At 36.1% G+C, this 13,172-nt stretch overlaps 1 protein-coding gene across 3 annotated transcripts in view; it reads right to left on the minus strand.

Moving 5' to 3' along the window:
* Itpr2 (inositol 1,4,5-trisphosphate receptor type 2) overlaps positions 1-13,172 on the minus strand; it is a 424,566-nt gene that overhangs the window by 60,205 nt on the left and 351,189 nt on the right. For all 3 annotated transcript variants that reach the window (XR_010043892.1, XM_063238415.1, XM_063238414.1), the window contains exons 50-52: positions 8,310-8,474; positions 5,125-5,320; positions 1,651-1,743 (exon numbers count right to left, since the gene is read on the minus strand). Coding sequence is in view for 2 of the 3 variants with exons in the window: in XM_063238415.1 (XP_063094485.1) it covers positions 1,651-1,743; positions 5,125-5,320; positions 8,310-8,474 (454 nt within the window). In the remaining variant the exon portion in view is untranslated. The remainder of the gene's footprint in view (positions 1-1,650; positions 1,744-5,124; positions 5,321-8,309; positions 8,475-13,172) is intronic.

A 13,172-nucleotide genomic window follows, 5' to 3' on the forward strand; every position in this document is an offset into this window, starting at 1 on the left:
ACTGCTAACAACGGACTTTGATGCTAAGACACTAAAGTGGATCCTTGAAGGGACAGTGTGGGCAGACAGAGATCAGAAGAAGCCATTGTGGGTGTAGACTCACCTCAAACGAGGTGAGGCAGACGCGATGTATCTGAGCTCTGGTAAGGGGGCTTTGTTACATAATTTCATTATATACTTTGAGAAACAATGAAAAGATATGATCTTAATGACAGTTTATTTAACACAGATTTCTATGTGGCTGAACAACTGCACAAAATAGGGCCCTGACATGTATGTTTTAATTCCTCCGTTACTGCTCCACACAGTACTTCCAGCACTTTTAATGGACATTTCTAAAGCGGATGCTAGAATTATTTATGATAAGACCCAGATGACAAGTATCTTGGGCTCTAAGAGCCACACACAGTTGCCACTGCATTTTTTTCTTTTAAAAAATTTATGACTACTCTTGGGTCAAGAGCTATGCAAAAAAAAAGGTAGCTAGTCAGATTTCTCTAACTTATTTTTAGAACTTATCAAACATGAGAATGACATGAGAGGAAATAAACATATGGCTTGACAGAGCCAACAGCCATAAAGAAATCTTGAAGCTCACAGCACTTTAGAACAGAGAGGTTCCCAAAACCTAGAGGTTGTCTGGTCAAAAATTCCTAATCCATTCACTGCACAGTGTGTGAAGTCTCAGTCCACTAGTGGGCAGGCACATATAAAAACAAATAACATGGTTTCATTTAGGAAAACCCAAACTCCCAATTATAAGACTATAAGATGGGTATTTAAGGCTCAATAGCTAAGCCAGATCAATCAAAGTGTGATGTGATTCCAAATTCTACTATCTGGAGTAAGACAGCACACTTGATCGCTTCAGTGGATAATTAAATTAAGAGTCTCCGTGATACGTGAGGAAGGCTGATAAAATTCTCCTTCCCTACATCACGCTTCACTCTTAGCTTACCTTGCCTACACCCAATTTCCCTCTCCACAGACACAATGCATTTACTCCTGCTAAATCTGCTCCTATTAAATATGACGACTCTGAAAATATTTTAAGACACACTCCCTCCGTGTACCTTTGCCACCTCAAGAAACAAAGCACTACTTTCTTCTACAGTTCATGGAACATGTGCCCCAGTTTCTAGACATCTGCCACACCCTCAGAGAACAATTTAATATAAAAATATTTTCATAGTATGGTTCCATCCTCCTGTGAAGGCAGGGAAACTTTCATTCAGTCACTCATATTCTCTTTTTTCAAGAGATCTGAACAAAATCCATGATTTTTGCATAACGTATGCAAGACATCTAGCTAGAGAATGGCAGGTCCAGGATGCTAGCAAGGCTTTGGTGTTAAAGGCTCTGATTTCAAAAGGAGACTCATCTAGTATGGTTTGCCATACGGTAATAGAATTTTTAGTAGGGCATGCAACAGGGTAAGTTTGCTAAATTCTCAAAGATACAAATAACAGAAGGCACCAAGTGGGTGTTCCAAATGACACATAAGAAATCCTTTCTCTTGTTTGAATGTTCTTGGTTCTTCTATCATTTATTCTTCTATTTGTTTTCTACCATGGAACTCTCTGAGTGGCAGTAACACTAAATAAAACCGGAGGGATCAGGTGCATCTGAACTGGAGTCCTTTCTACAGACCTTTGTTTGAAGCTGGTGCAGTGAATGAGCAGTTCTCCTGGTCACATGTCTCCATCACGGACATTAAGGTCACCGTGTGAACTCCATAATTACCTAAGAAGACACAAAGCAGAACAGGAAGGAGAGACAGATATACTAATGATGAGACATGAACACACAACTATCAAGTCATGGAAGTGAAAGACATTTGCCCTCCGGTGCTGCTGTGTCCCTAAAGCCTTTTAGTAAGTGAGTTTGTAACTCGGAACACAGTTTTGCCTATTGAAGCAATTTTATAAATAGAGAGAATAGATTCATGGGCCAACCCACTAAAAGCCTTTTAAGCGTTTTCTAAGTGACTGAGCTACTGTATTTGTAATACTATAGACCCTAACCACCACATGTGACACTGTTTCTACAGCTGATGCGTTTGGAGCTCCGCCCTGCGATGCCAGGAACACAGCTCCCCTCTCCTCTACCCCGGTTGGTAGCGCTCCAGCTCTAGGACTCCTGACACAGGTCCCTGCGGTGGAAACTCCAGGCAGTGGCAGACTGGCTCCAGAAGAAAGAGCATGCATTAGGCATAAGGTTGCCAGCCACACAAACAGCGGAGCAGACAGAGCTGGGGCTCCGTTGGGAAGGGAAGTCACAGATGCCACCTCCATTTCTGTTTGCTCCTGAGAGTAGGCACATCCCAATTAGCTCTGGGGTGGGACGGGGTGTATGTGCCAGGTAGTCAGAGAGGGAGAGAGACGGAGTTTTGCAATGCACTCTTGTGGTCCGGCACCTTAATAAATATTTATCAAGGCACCATGCTAGGATCTAAGGACTCAGAATTGAGGTTTTGAAGAACTTAAGTCAGCGAGGGACACAGAGAGCTATCAACATAATTATAAATGAATAAAGAAAGTGAAGTAAAAGCTTTCAAAAATATACAGCAGGGGAGTGAGAAATGAATTCTAGATGGGAAAGAAACCAGCTGTTTTGCGAAGGGGTTACCTAAAGGAGGCATAGAATTTCTACACTTCACCACCATGAGGGAGGTGCCGTAGGGGGAAATTCTAGGTGCCACCTGGCAGGGAAGGGACAGAGCGGGCTGAATGCTCTGAGCTACCAGGCTGCGGCAGCTACCACAGCCACTGGAGCTGCAAGGAGAGGCCGAATCCGAGCAGTGGTCAGGATGACCCATCTGGAAAGAGCGGAGCCTACAGGCCGTGAAGCCACATGGGCAGCTCCTGTGTTGTGCTGAGGGCACAGAAAAGATGGTAAGAAACGAGAGGGTGGCACTAAGGTGAGGACCAAGGACAGATGCCAGAGGCACTGTCCCTCCACTTTTTAGTGGAAACTTCCCTCCAAGTTCTTAGCCATTTCGAGAGTCCTTAGCCATTTTGAGACACAGACTTCCCTGGATACCGCTCATGTATCTTTGTTTGTTTGTTTTTGGTACCAGGGATTGAACTCACAACCCCGAGCTTCGCTTATGTCGCTGCGTCAAATTCCCGGCCCCACGTGTGAGTTTCTTTTTATTTTATTTTATTATTTTAAAGAGAATAAAACAAATGAGAAGTTTCTTGTTCAGGCACTGCAGGTTCCTCTGGTCCTAGAGGTAGGATCTGCATTCTCCCAAATCTCCAACACCATTTGCAAATTACTCATCATCCACTGTCACGGGTACTTGTGGCACTTTTGCTCACTGGGTCTAATTCCTCAACTGCCTCTCTTTGCTCTCCTCTGTTGGTTGCTGGACCTTTATTTTGTGCTCACTGAAGAATGCACAGTTTCACTTGCTATCTGAGTTTGTTATCCTCCGTAATTTCATTCAATGGTGTTCTCAATCCATGGGGCAAAAACAATCCACAGAGAACCAAGAATTTCACTTTGCAAGCTGCTCTCATGTGTTTAATTTGCGTGGTAATTACAAAAGCTTTCCAGAACAGCTTTCAGTATGAACGTGCTTACATATTTTTACTAAAAGCCTGAACTGTTAGTTTTAGTGTTGCCTCTTTTGTAAAAAAGGGGGGAGGGGATTTTTGTATTACTTCTAAGGAAGGTATTTACATTCATAGTAGGATACCAACTTCCTTTTCAAATAATCAAAACACTGATCACTGAATTTATAAGAAAATAAGTTATCTGCACATTTTGAATTCATAACTTAAAATGCTTCAGCGTTTGATTCTCTATTAAGTAACTCAATGTGATCATGCCTCTAATCTAGCAAGCAATTAAAATGCAACAACTGTTGGGAGCAGGTCTTTAGGACTCACAAAAAGTTTAGTAAAAGCAGAACACAGAGGAAATATATGAGATTTTCCTCCAAATACGAAAAAGTAGGAAAACTCTGGAAAAGTAATTTTTAAGGAAGAACAGGGACAGAAGTAACACAATGTTTTTCACACCTGGGGACAAAGAATAACACCTGGATACAAAATGCAGGAGAGTCTTTAATAACTTTTAATCCACGTATTTGACGTTTCTCTCCTGTGCTTGGATGCCTGGGCGATACTAATACATTTCAGTGCAAAATAATTACTCTGAACTATTCCAAGAAAGATAATACCATACACTGTCAATTTAATAATTAAGAAATATTTATTAAAAACAAGAAAATATAATTTGTAAGGAAACACGAATTAAATCTTAGTTTGAAGTTTGATGATTTGGGAGAGTTATTCTGTGATTTCCATTCTCTACAACCCACACTCAGCAGAATCACTCAAAGAAACTTCTCAGCAAAGTGCAGAACTGTGTTTTCTATCTAGAAAAGCAGGAAAGGGGGAGAGGGGAGAGCAACAAATAAATTTAACCCAAACAACAAAAGGTAGAAAAAGGGTAGAGGTGAGCAAGAGTCATTAGAAAGCATAATGAAAAATCTAAAGTATCATGAAAAAAGTTGACCCTGAATCTCAGGGAGTGTAAATGAACGGGTCTAAAAGAGTGAAAATCCAAATCAAAGGTCATAAAGGGATGCAGACAGTCACAACTGGATAGACAGAGTCCCTTAAGCACAGTATTAAATGTGTGTGTCTTCTGTATTAAATTTGTTACCGTCTGACGGTTTCCAAATCAAAGGGCTTATCATGTTCAGTTGCTTAAATATAACATAATGTACTGTGACCAAATACGTATGGAATGACAGCTGTGAATTATGTTAGTTATCACTTCCTGGGGAGATGAGGAGAAGAGGAAGAGAAGAATTCCAAAGCTATTATTTTGCTCTGAAGCTGTTGGCTGTTTCCTGGAATATGGTCAGTGGTATTGAAATTTTCTTACGGAGACTGAGCTTAGCTGATGTTTCTTACATTTTCCTGCACACATGGATAGCTAGTATACAGCTGGCGAGGACTTCAGTCTTGAGCCTTAGTAGTACACAAGAACATATTATGAAAGGAATGGCAGAAAAAAATCCTCCACTAGTGTGTGTATATAACCTTCTAAACAAGCTTTGCACAAGTTTTATCTGCCAGAGAGCCCATTCAGCAGTAGCAGCCATACCTGTCATGGGAGTTCTGTTTTTCAGCCTATCCACTTCTGTGGTGAAGTCATCCTTCAGAAACAGGAAGCCAATGATGGAAAACAGGTAAACGAGAATGAGGGCCAGGACTGCAGTCAGGATAATAGAGCGGCCATTCCGGGTGACGCTTTTTATGACATTGAGCAGAGTCTCTTCTCTATATACCAAATCAAAAAGCTACAAAAAATTTAATAAAGGAAGAAGTGTAATGGAGCAAAAGGTGAACAAATATAAAGATATTACAAAGACAAATGTAGGCCATTTTAGTTTATCTGTAAAAAAATTACCTAAATATGAACCAAAATGTCTATTTCTCTCCAGTTGGAATATATTAATCATACATTAATTCATCAATACTGTTTGAGAGATGACACATCTAATACAGCATATAATGTGAATCTGTTAATTTTATAAAAAATATGATGCCAATTTTCTAAAACATTGCTTAAACTTAGAAAAATTATAATATTAAACCCACCTAATTGATGAAAAATTGACAAATTCATTAAATTCACCGCATCATTTAGGAATCAGAGATAAAGTTAGAAGAAATAAATTTATAAGCCTGGTGTAACAGAGATGGATATGATATTTTAAAATGTTTGAGAAATTCAAATATCTTTCTTACAAAATGATATACCAATGAGGCTCAAATCTACTTCTTTAGTATAGTATATACTTTTGGAAGCAGAAGTACAAATGAAAATAAAATAACATGTTTTTTTTTTTTTTAAATTCACTTCTGCTAATGGTTATTCTTTGTTTTCTCCTCAGTAGTAGAAAGATCTAAGCACTACTCAAGAACATGGGTATATGTTCACTACCTGTCATAAACACAAAGAACAGCTTTATTTACTGCAACATGCAGCTAAGATTATGTGCTATCAAGTACACATTTTATTATAAAAACAGGGCTGAAGGCAATAAAATGATACATACTTTTAAAAATATTAAATATTTGCTTAAAAGTGAATGGTATCTTTAAACTTGGAATAACTGGGGTTTGTATTCCATTATCTGTGAGCAAGAATTAGAATTTCTCAACCGACTAAAATTATTAATTACGTGTCATACAGCCTTTCAGAACATCAAGGCCTCATTCTCTCTTTGTCTAACAGTGAAAACTACACAGTTAATTTCTTGTTTAATTACAGTATTCCAAATAATTGTTTTATAGATATTGACTTGTTAGCGCATCTAACAAACTGATGTTTATGATGGTTGAATTAAAAAAGTTTAACTCTTTAGCTAACTGTTTATCTCCGGGAAGGTGCAGCTATTTTTAGAATTAAAATCAATATTCTTCAGCAAAGACAAATTAACTAATACAAGTTCAACTTCCAGACTGTCAACGTTCTGACTTCTTCCATTTAGTTTAGGATTTGACAAAAAGGAGACTTTCCTTTATGTTAACTCAACAGTGGCTTGAAGGATGGGTCCTATAACACACTCCAGGTCAGCTCTGGAGAAAGTTATAGCTTTCAGAAGTCCTGGAAGGCTTCCTAATGCATATTTCTGGACCCCATTCTATGCTCATAGAACCAGAATCTTGCAAATGGAAAATATAATGACATTGGACATATTGATGGTTCTTTCTATTTATTTCTGAAAGGAAAATCTAGAATGTGGTTTTTATTGCTTTGGATAAAAGACTGGTACTATATGTACAATCCTATACCCAGAGTTCAGATTCAAATATTTTTAAATAGCAAAATGTTGTTAAATATGTGTAACTACTAGTATTGGTATTAAATATATAGCAATTTCTTTTTCTAAACATCAAAATGAACTAGCTAACATTAAAAACTAACATCAGGAGGGTGAGATGTGAAAGATAAAAGATCAGAGGAAAATTAGAAAAAAAGTTAACAGAAAATAAAAGTAACATTACTACTAATAATTCATATGTCAAGTACCTTTCCATACATGTTGCATGCTTTTAATATTATCTACTTAATGAATCTCAATATTAAGAGTCTCACTAACCTTATCCATTTTATAAACAAGAATATTGAAAACAAAAACATCATAAGCCCATCAATCTATACACATTAAATAGGCACAGTTTTTTTGTATGTCAGTAATACCTCAATTAAGTGGCCTAAGCCATACAAAATATTATGTGTTATAGCAAGGTAAAAGTGCTGGGTATAATAGGGCTTTATATAGGACAGGCAGCTTAAGAAAATGGAATTTCTCTGGTGAATTGGAAAAGAGGGGATTCACTTTGACTGAACACATTATATAGCTGAATATTCTAACTTGACTGCCTAGAATATTTGAGCCAAAATATAATACCAAAATCCACTCTTTACTGCTTCAAGAGTTGGAAGATAAAGGGAAACTCAAGGGTGTGCTCGATAATTAGGTGTCCTCTGTGACCTGAGCAAACTGGGTCAACAGACCATTTTAGATCTTCAATTTGTTTTCAAGAATCATTTGCTTAAACAGTGCTCTCCACTGATGCCCACTGTGGGACAGGAAATTAAAACTGTTCTACTAAATCATGAAGCTAATAAACTTGGTAAGGTTTTAGGTTTCAAACACATTATCATATTTTCATATAGACCTTTTTTCCGGCTCATAGCAATAAAAAAGTATGCATGTCAAAAGGAGAAATGAAAAAAACAGAAAAAAGAACCATAGGGAAAAAAATATAGTATATACTTAAAAATTTGACATATTTAGGTTGCAATTATAATGTACTTAAAACGATTCATTTTGTTGGGTTGGATTTTGTTTCCCTTCATTTAAACACTATGCCGTTCTAAAGAAGAGCACAGTGTTTGACATTATAAATAAAACATAATGATGTCAGCACCTAAGAAAATATACTCCTATTTTTCCCTACTGTCTGTTGGAGAATCATTAAATATAAAGGGAAATATTATTTGGCTGAAAGCAAAAGTAGCTTATTTTCTTATGAAGTCAGGGTCAAAAATGATAGGGTGGTTGGTTGCTTCTCAGAAAAGAAATAAAAAACTACTACCTATACGTTTCCCAGAGAAAAAGACCAAAAAATTCATACTTTTCCTAGGTAATTCTAAAAATAACATAATTTGTCCTAAATGTCAGGGCCTGTTTTAAAACAAATCAAAAGCTGAAGCATGAGCAGCAGCATCGTATATTTTTTCAGTAGCGATTGTCCGTGGGCAGAGGTACTCACCAGGAAGCTATAGAAGAATTCGTGAACAAAGAGACCCAGCATGCAAACCAGGACATACGCGACATGATAGAGAAAGGCCATGTCCAGGATGACCGCTCGGTATCCCCGGGTGAACGTGCCACGATTCCCGACAAAGCTCACCAGAAACACGATTTTATTACAAAGCTAACGGAAAGAAAAGATTCCAGTTTATTGTCTTATTGATCCTCAAACTCATACATAGCAAGACACTAGCAAAAAAAAAACAAACAAACAAACAAACCAAAAAAAACCATTATTTACATAGTTGGTGATTCTGTTTTATGATTCTCATTTTGCAGTTTTGCAGCACGACTTATAAATCTCCATGCAGACATAATAAGAACCAAACTTGTGTCCTTTGCAGTTTTCAGAAAGGAGAGAATGATGAAGAGACCTAGCTATATAATCAAGACAGACCTGCATTTAAATCCTGGATTTTCTTACTATTGTCTAGCTGTGTTTCTACAACTGCAGCCTTCAATGGCTTCTTCCAAAAACTGGGATAAAAATATCCCCACTTGCCATAAGGTCTCTTCAGAAGACTACATAGTACAATGTATATGAACCAATTAGTTAAATGACACCGAAATGCTACCTTTATTATATTTTCCATTATATATGTATATATATTGTTTTAATTGTACAGAAAATATAACAAAAAAGTGTATTTTCAGAAAATATTCAGAGATCTTTAATTTTATTTTAATCTTGGACTTTTTGTATTATTACTTTACACTAGATCACTAGATACACTAGATCACTAAAGTATTTTTTATACTTGATGTATTTTATATACATATAGAAATATACTTACATATTGTGTTAAAATAAATACAATGCATGTACTTATTTCCTAAGCCATATATATACCTGATAATCATTCAATGAACATTTTGGACTGTCTATTATTTTTCTCATCATGTAGTATATTTACATTCAAGCTATACTTAATATTGCCTTATGTGGCGTAACACTGTAATGTAGAAATTTGTACTGAGTTTTATAGCAATAATGATCTATGCAATCATTTACAAAAAAGTGATTAACATAAATTTTGTGCCATCTATTTGGCTTTAGAATTTCTGTATTATTTATGAGATAAAGGTCAGTTTTGTCTCTTAGCCATTAAGGAAAGATTACAGGTTTTTAAATGTTCACAGTTGTTGTTCTGTGCTGTTTCTTGGGTCACGCCTTTATCTCATGGAATCATATTTGTTTCTAAGAGTCCAAATATGACACTGGGGAATCAGGTTGCTCTTTGTAGCACTGTTGATTTTCTGTTGAACAATAATACCTTACGAGATCGTTTCAAATAACACAAGAAATAACATGATAGTCTGAGGATGTGAACTTTGAGAGGGTAGAGAAACTTTTCCTTCAACATCCTGCAGTCCAAATCAATACAGACGAAATGATAAATGGCTTTGACTTCACGCTGCGAAAGGCCAATAAGCCAACGACAATAAATTTCTAAATTTTTCTCCCAGCTAAAAAACTATCCTCTGAAAAACTGATGTGATCACTTCTTTTGTTTAATATTTTGTTTATTATTTTGGTAATGTCAAACAGAAAGTTTCATTTAACTAGTTAATGCTTTGTCATCTGTAGTTTACACTATTACTAAATCTACAGTAGAGCAGAAGTCTTTATATTTATTATTCAAAGGCAAGTTTGACATCATAAGGAGCCATTATTTAAAAATTCAGGAAATATATAAGGTGCTGACCCATAGGGAGCGCTGCATAGGAAACATCCATCAAAATGGTCAGAAACAGAGGGCAAAAAGTATTCTGTAGTTTGCTCTTTAAATTGTTTGGAGCGACTGTGATTTAAATTTACACAATTTATCTTGATTCGCCTACTACAGTTCATCACGGTCATACAAAAGTAAGTTCTATAAAACACAAGGTTACAAATTGGGAACATGACTTTTCAGAAAGATGACTGTGATTAACATATGCATTTATATGTTGCTTCCTGATTTCTAATTCTCTAAATTGATTGGTAAAAAAATTAAACTATTACGCCATACGTACACAGGAAAAATTAATAAAAATATATGGAATTCAAATTCTTTTTTTTTTTTTTTTGTCTTTTTCCTTTTTATCAGTACCAGGGATTGAACTCACGACTGCCTGCTTGCAAGGCAGGTGCTTATGCCGCTGAGCTAAATCCCCAGCCCCCAGAACTCAAATTCTTAAAAAGAGCAACGCATTTCAGTTCTCAATGCAAAAGCAAGGGCTTAGGTTTGCCTAAAAGACACTCTGTGATTTTTCACATGAAATGTAGATTTTTCTTGACTCATTTTCAGAGTTCAGAGTCTGTTTTTGAGCCTTGCCCTAGAGCTTGAAGAGTACATGTCTGTTCTCCAGACTAAATCTAGATGTAGAAGTAGTGTTTACACTACAATGACATCCATCTAATTTTTCTGAGATCAGAAACAACTCTTGACCTCACTTTTTAAAGTGTTCATATTAAGGAGAGATAAAGTCAAGAATAAACGACTTGGATAAGAGAAAAGTTGAACTCTGTTTTTTCTCGAGTCATGAAATTTACAAATTGTTTTGATATAACATGTAAGTGTAATCTGGAAATATTAAGCGACTGAAGAAGTCAGAAAAAACATTCTTCTTTCTCATGATGAGACTTAGCTGACATCAGTGCAACAGTCTGTCACTTGTCACTTGTACCATTATGCAGGTCCTCATTTCTATGCAAAGGGCCAGGTGGACAATAATTAGCAGAGAATGCAGCAAGGTGGACACAGGCCAGGTGCCTCTGAGCTGATGTCAAAAGGCCACTGTATCAGCACACAGATGCTAACACACATAACCGCAGCTGCTTCATATACATGTTTTCAATTTCTTCACATGTTCTTCACGTAAGGGATGGGGTGAACTGTGTCACTACAGGGGTAAATGTGGGGGCTAGAAAAACCACACCAACATAAGTTTTCTTGACCCTCTTTGAGCAGTGACACACCATGTGAATGATTTATCAACAGGTCTTCTAAAAACAAAGTAAAATGAATGCTTGTTTGTTAATTAAAGCATCCTAATGAGGGTCATTAATTTTGCCTAGGTACGTAAGTGTTACAGTACCGTAATACCTTCACATACACTTTATGGTTTGTGACTGTATTTGCAGCACATTATCAGTGTAGAACGGTAGACAAACTCTGGATTAGCAACCAGCATAGAGGATGCTGTCCCGAGTCTGTCACCCATTCCCTGCTTTGGTCCATCTCTTGTCTCTTTAGGACTCTCTTTCCTCATTTCTGCAATGAGTTGATTAGAATTAAGGTGTTACGTGGTGTTCTTTAAATTTATGTAAATCTCATGAGTACTACGTGATATTCTTTAAATTTACATAAACACAGAAATTAATAGCAGCTACGTCTTTGCTTTTTTGTTATTCTTTTGGTCTGATTTAGTACTCTATTCTTTATCAGGGATTCCATCTCCTCTTACCTAATTCCCAGGAGAAAACATGACCTACTTTCCAAGAATAAACAGAATGAAAAATTAAAAAAAAAAGACTGCCTACTTATGTATTGACAGTCAAAATTGAATTTATTATCTTCAACTACATTACCACATTGTCACCAACCACGTACATCAACCTTCTTATGGAAAGTGAGATGACTATTTAAAAGTCTTCAGCCACGTTACATTTTAAGCAAGTTTTTTTTTTTTTTTAAATACCAGGAATTGAACTCATGACCTTGTGCTTGCTATTTATGTGTCTTGCTTCTTAGCTATATTCTTGACAAGATAAATTTATGGTCAATATGTAAGGCAAAATTTGCAAGCAGTCAAATCATCCTGGAAATACTTTAAATTGAAATAACAACAGCAATAACAAAAACGACATGCAAACAGTAACATCTCTTTCTAAATTCAACGACTTCACTGAGGTCATTTTGTGTTTCTGCAGCTGAATACTACAATTAGGGCACTGGGTGACAACAGGAAACAATACAAAAAGTTGGGCATGTGTGCATGTCATGTGTATGGGGGAGAAAGAATATGGAAGTTTTGACTCAATATGTAACTAAACTTGCTTGTTAAATAAACATTTAGTGAGACTGAACCTTACAGATTAGCAGGAACGTGAGATCTGCCAAAACTCACTACAGGTAAGTAACTAAAGATATGATGCTAATCACTGTGAGCACTGTTGCTTATTTTAACTAGTTATTTACTCCTTTCCTCTATAAAATGGTGAGACAGATTCAAGCAAAAATAAATATTTTCACATTATAAATTAGTTAGAAGGATAAATGACATCCAAATACTGTTAAGTAAATTACGTATTTTCAGGTACTATTAAGAAAGGAAAAAACTCTACAGGTTTAAAATGTTTAGAAGACGTTAAATGATCTCATATTGTAGAGAAGTTGGTGTAGCTTAGTGGTAGAGCTCTTGCCTAGCACCTGCAAAGGCCTGGGTTAAGTCCCCAGCACTACAACCATAAAGATCTGTTGTTAATAGTTGCCATATTATTATTATTTACTATTAAAAATATTAAAAACTTAAATGACAAAAATAAACAGATCAGTTAGGCAGGTTTTATAACACATCCACAAAGCTAAAAACATTATAATTATTAAAATAAGGCCCATGAATAATTTCAATGGTATGAACAATACTAAGTAGCCTCCAATTTATAAGATATGTCATTAGCATTTGTCAGAATAATATATTAATTTCTATTACCATGAGTTAAAAATACAGTATGGTGGATGAGAAGAAAACTGTACTGAGTTTAAGATGTATTTCATAATGGAGAAAAACTTTTGAAATTTTGAAATACCTCAACTATCGAGACACTTCTAATGAC

Source organism: Cavia porcellus, unplaced genomic scaffold (assembly GCF_034190915.1).
Source record: "Cavia porcellus strain 051 isolate PalLab524CR breed Dunkin Hartley unplaced genomic scaffold, mCavPor4.1 scaffold_27, whole genome shotgun sequence".
Lineage (NCBI taxonomy): Eukaryota > Metazoa > Chordata > Mammalia > Rodentia > Caviidae > Cavia > Cavia porcellus.